This window comes from Rhincodon typus, chromosome 8 (genome assembly GCF_021869965.1).
Source record: "Rhincodon typus isolate 14 chromosome 8, sRhiTyp1.1, whole genome shotgun sequence".
Classification (NCBI taxonomy): domain Eukaryota; kingdom Metazoa; phylum Chordata; class Chondrichthyes; order Orectolobiformes; family Rhincodontidae; genus Rhincodon; species Rhincodon typus.
The window spans coordinates 78,478,668-78,496,053 of record NC_063339.1 but is presented as its reverse complement, the minus strand read 5'-3'; the positions used below and the strand labels follow the sequence as shown (position 1 = coordinate 78,496,053).

At 45.9% G+C, this 17,386-nt stretch overlaps 1 protein-coding gene across 1 annotated transcript in view; it reads left to right on the top strand.

Annotated features, from left to right (window-relative positions):
* Positions 1-17,386, top strand: part of LOC109913252 (1-phosphatidylinositol 4,5-bisphosphate phosphodiesterase beta-2) — a 99,793-nt gene that overhangs the window by 49,119 nt on the left and 33,288 nt on the right. Inside the window, exons 4-8 of the mRNA XM_048600482.1 lie at positions 1,042-1,138; positions 2,666-2,750; positions 9,545-9,669; positions 10,715-10,869; positions 11,572-11,739. Of these exons, the coding sequence (XP_048456439.1) occupies positions 1,042-1,138; positions 2,666-2,750; positions 9,545-9,669; positions 10,715-10,869; positions 11,572-11,739 (630 nt within the window). The remainder of the gene's footprint in view (positions 1-1,041; positions 1,139-2,665; positions 2,751-9,544; positions 9,670-10,714; positions 10,870-11,571; positions 11,740-17,386) is intronic.

Genomic DNA, 17,386 nt, shown 5'->3' with positions numbered 1-17,386 from the left:
ATGCTGCTTGGCCTGCTGTGTTCATCCAGCCTTGCACCTTGTTGTCTTAGTTTATCATTAGTGATAGGCAAGCTTTGAGAAGTGATAATTTGGAACAGAATTAACAGTTACTTGGCCATGTATACTTTACTTAAGGAAAACCAGTGTAAATTTGTTAAAGACAAATCATGTTTGATGAACTTGATGAGTTTTATTGATGTGGTACAGCGAGGTTGGGTGGGATGAAGGTGTTGCATCTGATGTGATGCATATATTTCCCCTGCATGGTGTTGGCCCAAGTCAAATATTCACTCCAGGGAATGGAGTTAGGAAGTGCCTAGTTTTGCTTTCTTCAAAATTTATTTTTGGGCTTGAGCTTCACCAGCAGTATTTATTTCCCCTCCCCAATTGTCCTTGAACTGGATGACTTGCGAGACCTTTTGAGAAGCTAGTTGAGAAAGTCCATCACCTGTCAGCCAAATCATAAAATCCCTGCAATGTGGAAGCAGGCCGTTCAGCCCATCGAGTCCACACCGACCCTCCGAAGTGCGTCCCACCCAGACACCTCCAACCCTATCCCTGTAACCCTGCATTCCCCATGGCTAGTCCATCTAACCCGCACATCCCTGAACACTACGGGCAATTTAGCATGGCCAATCCACCTAGCCTGCACATCTTTGGACTGTGGGAGGAAACCGGAGGAAACCCCACGCAGACACAGGGAGAACGTGCAAACTCCACACAGACAGTAGCCTGAGGGTGGAATCGAACCAGGAAACCAGGAACGGGCTTGAAGGATTTCCTGTCCCTGTGCCAGGCAGGGTTTTAGTAGTTTTTATGTGGTAGTTTCATGATGATTATTAACGATTAACATCATAGGCCAAGGACTTTCCAGAGGTGGGATTTAAACACGTGCCTCTTGGCTTTAGCTCAGGGTTCCTATGCCTAGCAATTTAATCGCTGTGCTCCCTTTTATAGCTTTAGGTTTTAACTTCAGAGTGATCCCTACTTGGACTGGCAGTGTTTGTAATTGAGCGATGTCTATGTGTTCCTTTCTAACAGGGCACTGCTGGGCAGGAAGCGACAGCGTATGAAGAGATGTCCAGCCTGGTCAATTACATTCAGCCTGTGAAGTTCCAGTCTTTTGAAGTGGCTAACAGTAAGCTATCCCTATGCTGTCTGCAGGAAGCAGTTCAGTTTGTCAGTTCTGCCCTGACAGGAGATCCAGAGCACTGGTTCCCAGTGAGGAACTGTGCGTAGACAGCTGGATCCCAAGTGGTTCTGATTTTGGAACTGAGAGTTAGAAATCCATGGCAAAGTCTGAGGCTCTTGTCTCTCAAAATGGGAAGACCGAGGAACCTCCTGATAGAGGTTGTTAAGGTAATGAAATATAGTCAATGTTACGGGTCTCTCAGAGAATCCAAGTTGCACCTTTCCAATGCATGTGGTCACCTGGAGTTGCCAATAGTGATGGTAGCGGCTCCAATGTTTTCCCGCTATGTAGGTGACCAGGACTCTCTCCAGCTCTCAGCGCCTGCCACTGGCCTGTGTTGGGAGGCTCTGCAGGACGTGTGACCGTTAGGCTTGGGTTAGCAAGGCCCCAACACAGGGCAGCAAAGTTACCCACTGTGCCTCAAAGCCCTTAGTAATGAAAGGGCCGAGGTGGTTAAAAGACTTCCGCTTGCATCACAAAACAGAAGGGAGTCGGTGATAAATCCAAGAGGATATTCAGGAGAAACCCTTTGACCAAGAGAGTGGTGAGAATGCAGGACTTAATGCTTCAGGGAGCCATGGAGGTGAGAGGTCGAGATGTGTAGAAGGGGAGGCTCCAAACCGAGGAAGGAAAACTCCCCTGTTCTTGACTTCCTCTTTAGCAAATCTGCTTAGCCATGCAAAGCTCTTTGTGGGCCAAATGTTCATTCATCTGATTAAAAAATCCAATAAAATAACATTAACATGAAGTAGAAACTGTGCTCTGACATGGCAAGACCTAAAGGTTGGACGGCACACTCTGTATAACGGGGAGAGATGGTCACCCAGACACAATGTTTGCTGGAAGCCATCAAACTGATTGCCATTGTAACACACGCTCGGCATGGGAATGTAACTCACGCAAATTTGCTGAAAGGGTTAGGAAAAGCTGGACGTAAGAACCAGGAGTAGGCCATTCAGCCCCTCAGGCCTGCTACACCATTTAATACGACCATGGCTGACCTCACCTCGGCCTCGACTCCACTTTCCTGCCTGCTTCTCTTTAACCCATCGCCAATTAAAAACCCGTCCATCTCCTCTTTTAATTTGTTCAGTTCTGCACTCTGGGGCAGTGGATCCCACAGATTCACCGCCCTTTCTGTTCAAATTCTCAGCCAGGAGAATGGTGTGATGAGTTGACCAGTCGGGGTTGTGTGACCTGTATCTGACGGTGCACTCTGTGTGTAATTCCAGATAATACTACTCAGATCCACGTCAACATGTGTTGCAAAGATGGTAGCACAGGCCCGCTCTTTCAGCCACTCTTTCGCTGTCATGTTCTCCGATCACTGACCTGTGTAGCAGGTTGTTATCCCAAGCTTCAGCTCCTCTGCAGTAACTCAGCGTGGGGCTGAAAGAAAGAACAACCTTGTATTTATATTCAATCAATTCTACAGTCTAAACACTTGCTAATCCTACTCTCTTCATTTTACAGAAATAAATAAATCCTACATCATCTCGTCATTCACTGAGACCAAAGCTCTAGATCTGCTCATCAAATTCCCACTTGATTTTGTTGAGTATCCTTCCACACGTTGTTTGGCACTGGCCACATAGCAAGAAATCTGAGTGAAAAAGGGCACGCTTCAACATCTGGGCAGCTGCTGGTTTGGCATAAGCTTCTGTGGAAGTGAAAGCTCACTTGATCAGCTGACACACAGCACAGCTAGATACAGCAGATGGTCCCCAGAAGGAGTTACAGACTGGAATCTAATTGAGATGTTTGCAGTGGTTTATATTATAGAATAGCAGATACCCGGGAGTGAGTTACAGACTGGAATCTAATTGAGGGGTTCAAGGTGGTTGATATACAGAATATCAGATACCCGGGAGTGAATTATAGATTAGAATATAATTGAAGGATTCTGTGTAGCTTATGTGTAGAATAACAGATACCCAGAAGTGAATTACAGAGTGGAATATAATTGAGGTGTTCAGGTGGTTTATATAGAGAATAACAGATACCCAGGAGTGAACTATAGACTGGAATATAATCGAGGAGCTATGGATGGTTTATACATTGAATAACAGATACCCAGAAGTCAGTTACAGACTTAAATCTAATTGAGATGTTTGGGTGATTTATATATAGAATAATTTTTTTTTCATTCATTCATGGGATGAGGGCATTGCTGGCTAGGTCAGCATTTATTGCTCATCCCTAATTGCCCCCTAATTGAGAGTCAACTACATTGTTGTGGGTCTGGAGTCACATGTAGGCCAGACCAGGTAAGGATGGCAGTTCCCTTCCCTGATGGACATTAGTGAACCAGATGGGTTTTTCCAACAATTGGCAATGGATTCACGGTCATCATCAGACTCTCAATTCCAGATTTTTTTAAACTGAATTCAAATTCCACCATCTGCTGTGTCAGGATTTGAACCCAGGTCCCCAGAATATTACCTGGGTCTCTGGAGTGGTTCAGTGATAACACCACTAGGCCATCGCCTCCCCAAATAGCATTGCATGCACCTTCTGTGGTGTCAAGTTTTAAACCTGGAGCAGCTGGCCCAGTGATAGGATCATTACCCACTGTACTCTCCTGCTAAAGACTTAATCTCTTGTTGGTGCCTCAGAGTCATACTGCATAGAAACAGGCCCTTTGGCCCATCATGTCTATACTGACTAACAAAACTCAAACTACACTAATCCCATTTACCTGCACTTGGTCCATAGCCCACTATGCCCTCCAGATGCTTCTTAAACATTGTGAGAGTGCCTGCCTCCACAACCCTCTCAGGCAGCACGTTCCATATTTCTACCACCATCTGCGTGAAAATATTTTTCCTCAGATTCCCTCTTACTCTTCACTTTAAACCTATGTCCTCTGCTGTTAGACATGTCTGCCATGGGGAAGAGATTCTTGCGATCTACTCTGTCCATACCTCTCATAATTTTGCATATCTCAATCAACAGCCGCCTCAGTCTGCTCCAGGGAAAACAAACCCAACCTACCCGCAGTCACTCCTCATAACTTACACTTTCCAGCCCAGGCAACATCCTGGCAAGTCTCCTCTGCACCTTCTCCAATGCAATCACCTCTTTCCACTAGTATGGTGACTGGAACTGCGCACAGTATTCCATCTGTGGCCTAACCAATGTTCTATAAAGTTGCAAAGAGACTTCCCTCCTATATTCTACACCTCAGCTAATGAAGGCAAGCATCCCATATGCCTTTTCCACCACCCTGTCTGCCTGTGTTGTCACCTTCAGGAATCTATGGACTTATATGCCAAGGCCCCTTTGTTCCTCAGTACACCCTAGGGACCTACCAATCATTAGGTATATCCTTCTCTTATTAGAGCTCCCAAAATGTACCAGGTCACATTTATTAGGATTAAATTCCATCTGCCATTGTTCTGCCCAATTTACGAGCTGATCAATATCAGGATGAAACCATTGTCCTCACTTCATTCCCTTGGATTAGGTCTAGCACTGTCCCATCTCTCGAAGGTCTAGAATAGCCTTTTCTGTTGCATGCATGCAAATAAATGCAGTCAAAAGTCACCTCCCGGTGCTATCTTAGATACAGGACTGTTAGAGAATTGAAATTGTAAAAGGAAAATGGAAATGTAGAGTTTTTTAAGAGTGAGAATAATGAGTGTCTTCAAAGTACTCCAGTTATAGTCCATTCTCACTGAGTCCATGCCCACAAGGCTTCAGGACACAAGGCCTCGCTGCCTCCACATGCCGGTCTCTGTTCTGGACTCGCTCCCAAGCCTCATCCCCCTGGCCTGGGCTCGCTCTGCTTCTGCTCCAGCTCCAGGCCCCGGCCCCCAGCGCCGGCCGCGCTCGCTCTGCTCCCGCGACTCGCTTCAGGGACTCACACCGTACCACCTCCCCCCAACCCCAACCCCAACCCCAACCCCACGTCAGCCACGACTCGTCTCCCGCGCCAGGTTGCTCTCGGACCCCATTCTCCATTCCGTCCAGGTAGCGTACTTTAAGGAGTTGCAAGTTGTGGGGGTTGGGGGAGAAAAGCTGCAGCAAGATAGAGAAAAAGAAAGAGGAAAAGGAGCTGGCAAGCAGAGGTAGTGAGAAGAGATAGTGTTGGGCAAGCTAATGGAGCTAAGGATTAATAAGTCTCCTGGCCCTGATGGAATGCATCCCAGGGTACTAAAAGAGATGGCGGGAGAAATAGCAGGTGCACTGGCAGTAATTTTCCAAAATTCGCTGGACTCTGGGGCAGTCCCAGCAGATTGGAAAACAGCAAATGTGACACCACTGTTTAAAAAGGGAAGTAGACAAAAGATGGGGAATTATAGACCGGCTAGCTTAACCTCTGTAGTGGGGAAGATGCTTGAGTCTATTATCAAGGAAGAAATAGCAAGGCATCTTGATAGAAATTGTCCCGTTGGGCAGACGCAGCATGGGTTCATAAAGGGCAGGTCATGCTTGACAAATCTTTTGGAATTCTATGAAGACATTACGAGCGAGGTGGACAATGGGGACCCAGTGGATGTGGTGTACCTAGATTTCCAAAAGGCCTTCGACAAGGTGCCGCACAAAAGGCTACTGCATAAGATAAGGATGCATGGCGTTAAGGGTAAAGTATTAGCATGGTTAGAGGATTGGTTGACTAACAGGAAGCAAAGAGTGGGGATAAATGAGTGCTATTCTAGCTGGCAGTCAGTGACTAGTGGTGTGCTTCAGGGATCGGTGTTGGGACCGCAATTATTTACAATTTTTGTAGATGATTTGGAGTTGGGGACCACGTGTAGGGTGTCAAAGTTTGTAGATGACACTAAGATGAGTGGCAGAGCAAAGTGTGCAGAGGACTGTGAAACTTTGCAGAGGAACATAGATACATTGAGTGAGTGGGCAAAGGTCTGGCAGATGGAATACAATGTAAATAAATGTGAAGTCATACATTTTGGTAGGAGTAATAGTAAAAAGGGTTATTACTTGAATGGTAAAAAGTTGCAGCATGCTGCTATGCAGAGGGACCTGGGTGTCCTTGTGCATGAATCACAGAAGGTAGGTCTGCAGATACAACAAGTAATTAGGAAGGCAACTGGAATTTTGTCCTTCATTGCTAAAGGGATTGAGATTAAAAGCAGAGAGGTTATGTTGCAGCTGTACAAGGTGCTGGTGAGGCCACACCTGGAGTACTGTGTGCAGTTTTGTCTCCTTACTTGAGAAAGGATGTATTGGCACTGGAGGGGGTGCAAAGGAAGTTCACTAGGTTGATTCCGGAGTTGAGGGGGTTGGCTTATGAGGAGAGACTGAGTAGATTGGGATTATATTCATTGGAATTCAGAAGATTGAGGGGGGATCTTGTAGAAACATATAAAATTATGAAGGGAATAGATAAGATAGAAGTAGAGAGGATGTTTCCACTGGCAGGTGAAGCTAGGACAAGAGGGCATAGCCTCAAGATTAGAGGGAGCAGATTTAGGACTGAATTGAAAAGGAACTTCTTCACCCAGAGGGTTGTTAATCTATGGAATTCCTTGCCCGGTGAAGTAGTTGACCCTACTTCAGTAAACGTTTTTAAAGATAAGGTAGATATTTTTTTGAACAATAAAGGAATTAAGGGATACGGTGAGAACGCGGGTAAGTGGATCTGAGTCCACGAAAAGATCAGCCATGATCTCATTGAATGGCGGAGCAGGCTCGAAGGGCCGGATGGCCTACTCCTGCTCCTAGTTCTTATGTTCTTATGAACTCCGGCCGCCATCTTAACCAGAAACATTAAAGGGAAGGGGGACTGTCTATGCACTGGCACAAAAGGCTCTCCCGGATGCACTTTAAAAATTCCATCCCATCTAATCCTAAGGCAATCCCAGTTAATGTTGGTAAAGTCCCCGGTACTATAATGCTACTCCTCTAACACCTCTCTATGGTTTCCCTGCATATCTGCTCCTGTATCTCCCTCTGACTGTTGGGAGGCCTGTAGTGTAATTACCCCTTTTTTTATTTCTAAGTTCCACCCAGATCACTCATTTGAAGACATCCTCCCTCATTTATGCAGTGATGGTCTCCTTTCTCAATAACACAATGTCCCCACCTCTCTTATGTTCCCCCCTGTCACACCTGAAACTTCTATACCTTGGAATATTGAGCTGCCACTCTTGTCCTTCCTGCAACAATATCATATTCCCACGTGCTGATCAATGCCCTAAATTCATCTGTGTTACCAGTCAGGCTTCTTGCATTAAAATAGATACAGTTTAGTTTTCCCATCCTCCCAATGCTTATTCACCTGTTGGACTGTCCTAGCATTCCTTCTATATCTGACTGAACCTTGTTACCGACATTATATCTACTCTGTGCCCCTGACAAATCAGTTTGAAACCTTCCCAACGGCACAAACTAACCTCCCAGCAAGGATACTGGACCCATTCCAGTTTAGGTACAACCTATCGAGTCTGTACAGGTTCCACCTAGCCCAGAAACTGTCCCAGTGATCTAAAGCACCAACCCCCGCAACCCCCACACCATCCCTTCGGCCACACGTTCTTCTGATCTATCTTCCTATTCCTGCACTCAGTGGCACATCCGGAGATTACAATCTTAGTAGTCTTCCTCTGTTTCTATTACCTAACTCTCTAAATTCCTGTTGCAGGACTTCATTTCTCTCTTTAACCATGCCATTGATACCGATGGAGACCATCATCACTGGTTGTTTGCTCTCTACCTTCAGAATGCCCTGCAGCCGCTCTGAGACACCCCTGATCCTGGCATCATGAAGGCAACATCCCATTCGAGATAGTAGGAACTGCAGATGCTGGAGAATCTGAGATAGCAAGGTGTAGAGCTGGATGAACACAGCAGGCCAAGCAGCATCAGAGGAGCAGGAAAGCTGACATTTCGAAGAAGGGTCTAGGCCCAAAACGTCAGCTTTCCTGCTCCCCTGATGCTGCTTGGCCTGCTGCGTTCATCCAGCTCTACACCCTGTTATCCCATTCAAGAGCCTTGTTTGCTGCTGCAGAACCCCACTGTTAGTTCTCCTTACAATCGAGTCCACTATCACTAAAGCTCTCCCAGTCTTTGTCCTCCCCTGCTGTGCAGGAGAACCAAGTGTGGTACCACAAATTTGGCTGTTGCTGCTTTCCCCTGAGAGTCCATTTCTTCCAACAGCATCCAACTGTTTGGGACAGGGATAGCCACTTGAGGCCCCTGCACTACTTGCCCACACTTACTACTCTTCCAGGTGGTCACTCGATGCTTTTCAGCCCATACTGGTGTTGTGACCAGCTCACTGAGCATGCTATCCACAACAATAACAGTGACACTAGCCTCTCTTCATATCAGTGTATTCCCCTTGTAGCTTGTTTGTCACCTCTTTTACTCTGCCCTCACCCGGTTGAGTCTCCACTTCAAGAGATATTGGGATAGATTGTGAGGCCAAAGCAGTGGGTTTTAAATAGATAGTAAAGGAGAAAAGAGAAGTGTGGAGACAGGGCCATGTCAAGAGGGAATTCCAGAGTTCAGGGCCTAGGTAGCTGGATTTGTAGACAGCAACGGTGAAGTGATTGGAATTGGGGATGAATTAACATAATAGTGAATTTGAGATTAACCAAACAGAGTTGGCCAATAAAATGAAGGGGGTTAACAAGGAGAGTTATTCACAGATTAACGAGAGACTAGAGGTGAACAGATCAATTGTCTTAAAGTTCACTCAGGAGAAAGGGATTAGTGAATGAGATTGGTGAAATAGGTAATGAGTGATGAACAAAAAGACAGAGATGAGTGGTCATATTAACAATTAGTACAATAACTAATATTAAAAGAATGGTGACTTTATTATAATCTACCACTGTCTGTTCCTTTCCCACCAATCACCCCCTGCCCTTTATCAAACCCGATCGTGGAATATCAGTGGTGTTCACCTTTTCCCCCAAATCTCCCTTTCCCTCATCCTTCCCCTCCTCCCTCTTTTCACCTCCTCTCTTTTCCCCTTGATCCTACATCCCGTTGTTAGTCATTCAGCTCCTCTCCATCCCTTTTCTCCCCCCATCCTCTGTGTCCCATTTCCCCCTCTAGTGGATGACACATCCCCTTCCTTATTTGTTCAGCCAATCACTAACTCACACAACTGCCCCAAACCCAAACACGTCTGACCCATTTTGAAGCTTCAGGACAGAAACTGAGGAGACAGTCAAACCCATATCTGCCACCTCGTCCCTCCGCCCTCACTGTGTCCTTTCAGTTTAGCGAATGGTCAATGCTCTCCTGAATGCATGCGCTGCCCCTCGCCCCACAATGAGCATACATCCACCATGACTGATGGCATCGAAGGCCCAACTACATCTCTCCAGGGGTATTTCAGCTTCTCAGGGCTCCGAATTCCTATACAACCCTAAACAGGTACAACAAGAGGCAAATGAGTCGCATCTACCCCAAGGGGACACGGGTAGATTCCTCCAACTACATGCCCCAGGTCTTCTGGAATGCTGGCTGTCAGATGGTGGCTCTCAACTTCCAGACTGCAGGTGAGTGGAGGAGCAGGGACTGACCTCCTGCCTAGGCCCTACCCAACCGTTCTTCACTCACTCAGAGGCTCAGTTGTTTCAACAAACGCTCAACTCAGCCCCAGGGACCTGGGCCTGCAGTCAGACATGAAGCCTGACACTAGAAGTTACGACAAGATCGACAGCAACAACTTGTATTTGTACAGCACCTTTAATGCTGTAGAATGTCCCAAAATTGACACTTTGGCAGATATATTGGGACAGATCATTTGGCCAAAGCAGTGGGTTTTAAATCAATATTAAGGAAGGAAAGAGAGGCAGGGAGACAGGGCCATGTCAAGAGGCAATTCCAGAGCTCAGGGCCTATGGAGCTGGATGTGTGGACACCAATGGCGAAGTGATTGGAACTGGGGATGAATTAACAAAATAGTGAATTTGAAATTAACCAAACAGTGTTGGCCAATAAAATGAAGGGGATTAACAAGATCATTATTCACATATTAACACAAGATTAGAGGTTAACAGATTAATTGGCTAAAGATCACTCAGGAGAAAGGGATTAGTGAATGGGATTGGTAATGAGTGATAAACAAAAGGACAAGAGATTAATAGCCATATTAACGATTACTATAATCACTAATATTAATGAGAGATTACCCAGGCATTAATTTGAGGAATGACACTGATGAAAGGTTAGGATCCACTGGATCAAATGCAGGATCCGCTGATACTCACTTTGGGTTTGAAACTAGAATCTCTGCTACTGACTTTGGATCTAACCCAGGATCCACTGAAACTGACTCTGGGTTTGAAACAGGATTTCCCCAGTCTGACTCTGGATCTGATATAAGATCCTCTGACAATGATTCTGGGTTTGATACAGGAACCACTGGATCTGATACAGGATTCTCTGATCCTGACTCTGAGTTTGACACAGGATCCGGCTCCCCCCCAACCCCAGTCTCCGCTTAGAGGTTACAAATGACCCCCTGTATGAGACCCATTAGATCCTCAGAAGCTGTTGAGTGAGTGAGCTCGGCTGACCTAGTTCTCTGACTCTCCCCAGACTTGCCCATGCAGTTGAACAGCTCGTACTTTGAGTTCAATGGACGGAGCGGATATATCCTGAAACATGAACTTCTGCGTCATCTGGAGAAGACATTTGACCCTTTCACCACTGATTGCATTGATGTCGTTGTGTCAAACACACTCTCCATCTTGGTAATGGTTACATTGGTTCCAATTGTCCCTGTGTTCAATACATCGCCCTCTGTCCCTGTGTTCAATACATCGCCCTCTGTCCCTGTGTTCAATAAAACGCCCTCTGTCCCTGTGTTCAATACATCGCCCTCTGTCCCTGTGTTCAATACATCACCCTCTGTCCCTGTGTTCAATACAACGCCGTCTGTCCCTGTTCGATATATAATGTCTGTCCATTCTCCAGACAGTAGATGTGATTTTAGTTGCCATCTACTGTACTAATACATAAGGCATGCTGTGTGTTTGTCCAGGATATGGGGTATAGGATGGTATCCTTGCTGGGAAAGTGTGAGGGCCTAGGCATTCTGTCAGCTGCCCATGTGTGTAAGTGGCACTGAGATGATTGATTGAACGGTGTACTTCCCTGTTTCATCTGTTGTCTGACTGTGTGGCCCAGCGATGCCCTTTTGAAAGGAGGTTTTTTCTTAGTCCTGGAGCACACTGGCAACTCCGTGGCTAGTACCTGGAGAATGGGGATGAAGTCAGTCCTCAGTCAGTGCACCACCAACACTCCTTCAGTTGGATACTGAGTCTAAACCTCTGCTGTTCTCTCCCTGCCACTGGGCTCTGTGGTAGACCTCTTTCCAGCTGTGCGATGTGTTGGTGTGTTTCGGCCTTACTGCTGCTGTTCCCCGCGTCACCTCCGTCGTCCCCTTGCTGCAGGTAATTTCGGGGCAGTTCCTGTCCGATCGTAACTCCAGATTCTTCGTGGAAGTGGAGTTGCTGGGCCTTCCGGGTGACCCGAAGAAGAAGTACAGGACAAAACTCAGCACTGAGCCGAACTCTATTAACCCCCAGTGGAAGGATGAAGAAACATTTGTGTTCGAGAAGGTAAACTTTCCTACAATCCTGCGTGACGTGGCCATTGACTGTATCAGCCCCTTCCCCACACCATTGCTCTTCCCTTTCTCCCTGATAGGATCTCCCTTGTATTCAACTCCAACCACACCCCACCCCCCGCACCCCAGCCTAAAGAGTCATCCTTCACTACTTGCACCACCTCCAGTGTGATGCCACTACCAAACAGAATGTTTCCCTCCCTTCCCGGTGTTCCCAAGGGATTCCCAGATGGACTGTGGTCTCCTGGCTTTCCTTAGTCACGTACTGGCCCACTCCCGATGCCCCCTCTCTTCCCCACATTGGTTTCCCACCAAGGAGGCGTCAACCTTTCTCCGTGCACTCCTGAGGGTCTGAGCCCTCCCAGCTCCAGTTCCCGGTTTGCTGGAGTCCCTTCGATGTAATCTCCGGCATTCGCCGCTCACTACGTGCTCTCCTCCACGCTGAGGAGGGCAATCGCCGACAGGGTGGTCTCTTCCGCGGGAACTCCTCCGCTCAGTCTCTGAGAGTTACCCCGAGCTTCTGGTTGTCAAAATTTTGACACCGTTTCGGGAAGGAAAACCAAGCTGAACCCGCGAAAGCGCGTACAGAGCCACAGAGTTCCTACAGCGCGGAAGGTGGGCCTTCGGCCCATCGTGCCTGCAGCAGTCTGTGACGGCATTGTGACCTCCTGCCTTTTCCCCACATCCCTGCACACTGTTTCTGTTTGAATGGTCATCACTCTCCAATGTCTGGACTGAACCCGCCTCACCTGCATTTCCAGGCACTGTTCGCGGTGTGGAAAAGTATTTTCTCATATCCACCTTTGTTTCTTTTGCAAAACACTTTTAAAAACTGAGTCCCTACCCACCCCCCCTCCCTCGCAACTTCTTGATCCTTTGAGAAGTGGGAACATTTCCTCCTTATCCAGTACCCTCATGATTTGGAAAATTTCTATCAAATCTCTAATTCCTTCTCTTCTCCAAGGGAAACATTCTGAACTTCTTCAATTTATCCTCAATCATTCTCATAATCCTCTTCTTTCCGATGTATTCACATCCTTCTTATACTATGGCATCCAGAACTGTACACAATGCTCCATGTGAATTTTAGCTATTGCCTTCAGCATAACCTCCTTCTCTTGTACTCAGTTCCTCTCTTAATGAAGCTTAGTATACTGCATGCTTTATTAACAGCTCTCTCTACTTGTCCTGCCATGGCATATGGACATCTACAGCCACGTCTCTGTGTTCCTGCAGTCCCTCTTGAACAGCACCTGTCTGTCCACTTCTCTGCACTGAAACCCATCTGCACAGTCCACAAATTGTCAATGACCTTGTGGAGTTACACACTGTCCTCCTCACAGTTTACAACTCTTCCAAGTTTTGCATTCCACAAACCCTGGAACTGTCCCATGCACATCAAGAACTAGATCATTTATTTATATGTCAGGAACAGCAAGGGTTCAACCTTTCTCCAGCCAAAAAAAAATACCGATTGACCGTTACTCTCTGTTTCCTATCCCTCAGCCAATTTTGTATTCGCGTTGCTACTGACCCTTCTGTTCCATCACACATAACTTTTCTATTCCGTGGCACTGTACCGAAAGCCTTTTCCAAGTCTGTGTTACGCCACATCAATCTCATTGCCCTCATCAGTCTGTTCTGTTACTTCAAAAAGCTCCAGCAAATTAGTTCGACTCGACTTTCCTTTGACAAATCCATGAGAGTTAAATAATATCTTTCCATGTGACTATTAATCTGATCCCAAATCATTGCCTTGAGAAGCTTCCCTACCACTGAAATTAAACCAATGTGGGGTCTGTATAATTGCTGGGCTTATCCTTTTTTAAATAAGGACGTAAAGTTTGCAAGTTTGACTCACATTTCACATTGGAGCTCTGGTTTGTCTGGCTCTTCCCTCTTTTATTCTGTGCTTGACCCTCTGACACTGTGTGATGATACTACGGCTTTAAGAGGAGTATTTTGTCCTGGTTTTATTTTTGAAGAGAAGCCTTAAGACAGAGATGTAGAGCTGTTTATTTGGATCCATTAATGTAAACAGCTTGTGAGGCCTTGGTTTTTTTTTAATTAAAGAGTTGACACAATAGAAGCAGTCTGAATGGGTGGGGTCAAGCTCCCACTGAACCAGGGTTTTTAGTTTTAGTTTTTTAGTGGCATTTGCTGGGATCTTGAAGTTGGATGTGGAAGCTGTTTCTCCCTCTCTCTGTTACAGCTAAAAGCTGGGGATTCTCTTCCTGCTGCAAGAATTGCACATGAGCCAATCTCTTTCACTGAACTTGCCTTTTCCAAGCTTGTGTTTATGTGATCTTACTCTATCGGAATGGTTAATTGGTAGTGCTTAATATATCTATTATTTTGTTAAACGTTTTGATAGAGTTGTTATTCCAATTTCTTTTTTTTTTGAATTGTATTTTAGCTATAGTGTATGAATAAAGCGTGTTTTGCTTCAAGATTGGTGGTTTGACCAATCAAATTGCGTCTGGAATGCAATGCCCAGTACATGCCTTTTAAATAGGAAAAAGTTAGGGTCTGGCCTAGCTTCTTAATATATTTTGAGGGGGTTTGGTTTGGTCCATAACATCTGTTCCTAATGAAGGTAGGAACAGCTGTGACACTATCCTTGCGACATTTCACTTTCAAGTCCCACTCCAAATACAAACACATTGCTCTTCGTGGGTTAGAGCTTGCTATGTGCTAATTGCCTGCCTCATTTCCTACATTGCAACAGTGACTACAGGCCAGAAGTATGTCATTGGCTGACAATGCTTTGAGACGACCAGTAGCTGTCTGCTATAAAAGGGTAGCTCATCCTTCCTGAGATTCAGTGTAAGGTCTAGGATCGGCTCTTCATTTTTCCATTGAGCATGTTGTAATGTTCCAGACTCAACTTGGGAGTTCAGGAATTTCAGATTGTTGCCATCGCTCCCGTTATTTTCAGCCTCGGCTGTTGGCGCCCACTCCACTATTGCCATTTACACCTCCACTAGATTCCATTGTGTCATGAAATAGCAGTTTACCCAGTGCCATTCCTCTGTTCTTACTCTGTGGACCTGTACATACTTCCTTTTCCAGATAACAGTCCACTTGCCTCTCGAATGCTACAATTGGACCGTCCTGCACTGCCCCCACACGTAGGGCCTGGGAAGGACGGTGCATGTGGGGCTAATCACCAGGGGCACTGGGCTCATTGCCCACTTAGCTACATCAAGTCACAAGGGCACTAAGGCCAAATTCATCTCCAAGCTGGAGGCGCTGTAAATCAAAAGGAGAGAAAGAGAGAGAGAGGAGAGGGAAGAGAGAAAAGAGGAGAGAGAAGGGAGAACAGAGAGAACAGGAGAGGGAGGAGAGAGAGAAAAAGGAGAAGAGAGAGAGACAGAGGAGTGGGGAAAGAGGGAGAGAGGAGAAGGATGAGAGAAAACAGGAGGGAGAGGAGAACAAACAGCGAGAGAGAAAAGAGGAGAGAAAGGGGAGAGGGAAAAGAGGAAAGGGGAGAAGAGAGAGAGAGGAGATGGGAAAGAGGAAGAGACAAAACAGGAGAGAGAGGGAGAAAGAGAAAGAGAGAGGTGGGGAGAGAGTACGTATGAGATAGAGGAAGGCTGGAGGGGTCGCATGGGAGGGAGAGTGCTAGAAAAGTTCAGGGGAAAGGGCGAGAGTGTGGGCAAGGGATGCTGGTGAGAAAGGCAGGCAGAGGCTTGAGCAGTCAGGGTAGAGAGAGAAAGAGAGATGGGGCTTGGCTGCAGCGATTGGGGAGGAGAGATATTGGGGGAGGGGGAGGCTGTAGGAATGTGTGAGAGGAGATGGAGGCTGAGCATGGAGAGGGAGGGAGATTGCAGGGGCGTGAGCATGAGAGAGGTGGAGACTGCGAGGCTGAAGACAAAGGTGGGAGGTGGTGGGGAGAGACAGGCTGAAAAAGAATCCTGTTTACAAAAGAATACTCAGTAAATCAGGAACCAGGAAAGCTGGAAATCTAAGAAGTAATGAATTCCTTGCAATTGCTTGTGGAATTCCTCAATTAAAACTATATACATGTTCAAGAGTTACTATATGATAGGGCTGTATCAGTTGTCAGATTTACATCTGATATTGAGATCTGCAATACAGTGGAAAGAGTATTAAGTACCAGGTTAAAATGTTCCAATGATGTGATGGAAACACATAAGCTCTGACCTTATCAGTCGATGCGAATTGTGTTTAGAGTGATGACCTTTTGCATGTAGAAGTGTAAGAATTATTTTGATGAAAAAGGTTTTTTTTGCTAACTTGTGCCTGTTGTCTGGTGCCAATTTAAAGACCATGGAATCTAGGAAACTGATACTTTAGTTGTGTGCTGTGGCTTTAAGTTTATTGGAAAATTGCTAATTATGGAATAATTTGATGTACTATTATAATCCTCCTTCTGTGCGAGTCCAAATTCAACATGAACACGGGACGAGCTGTTACTATATGATGGCATCACAGAGACAAAAAGGATGAATTGGTGGGAACGAAAAGGTAGCCTTTGGGGGTTGGGGAGAATTGACCTCTTGTTTCCAATTCTGAAGGAGGTGAGGAGGAGGTATAACGGTGATGGTGGGGGGAATAAGGGGTCTGGAACCAGGAATGGGGTCCATGATATACCCCACCCTACCTCAGGTAGTACATTGCAGATACTACACCACTCAGTACATGCCAAGTTTTTCCCTGTGGCTCCATTGCTTGCTTTGCTAATTACCATAAATATGTACCTTCTGCTTCAACAATCTCACTATCTACGCTGGCCAGACCCCTCATGATTTTGAATGCCTCTATCAAATCTCCTCTTGGATGATCCACAGTAATTCTCCTGTGGTTAAGAGTCTAATTGTCATCCAGCTGAGTTCCTGGGCTGTCAGGGGGCAATTGCGTAAAGCGTTAACATTGCTGAGGAAAAAATACCATTAAGGAAAACACGTGTTTGTTTATTGCCATGGTTTCATTCATTCTTGAGTATGATGGCTTAATTGGAGTTCTGTGTGGGAGATTGATGCCCTCTGAAGATTCAGATGTTTCTCTAGATAACATTGCAGAACTTTAATGAGAATCCATTGCAATTATGCATTAACATTATTTCGGTGGAGATAGAATTTTTATGTTCAATACTTCGGGTCATAAAGGAGAGCATCCCCTAAGGCTTCTTGATTTGATTTGATTTATTATTGTCGCATGTACCCAGGTGCTGGGAGAAGTTTGTTTTGCATGCAGTACAGACAGATCATACAATATAAAGTGCATAGGGGTAATAGAACAGAGCGAGGAGTATAATGTTATGGCTGCAGAAAAGGTGCACAAAGAGGGAGGTCAACATTAAATTTGAGAGATCCATTCGGGAGTCTGATAACAACTGGGAATAAGCTGTTCTTCAATCTGTGTGTTTAAGCTTTTGTATTTCCTGCCTGAAGGAAGAGATTGGAAGAGATTATAACCGGGACAGGAGGGGTCTTTGATGATGTTGGCTGCCTTCCTGAGGTGGGGAGAAGTATAGGTGGAGTCAATGGATGGAAGGTTGGCTTGTGTGATGGACTGGGCTGTGTTCACAACACTCTGTAATTTCTTACGGTCCTTGGGCAGAGCAGCTGCCATGCCAAGCTGTGATGCATCCAGACAGAACGCTTTCTGTGGTG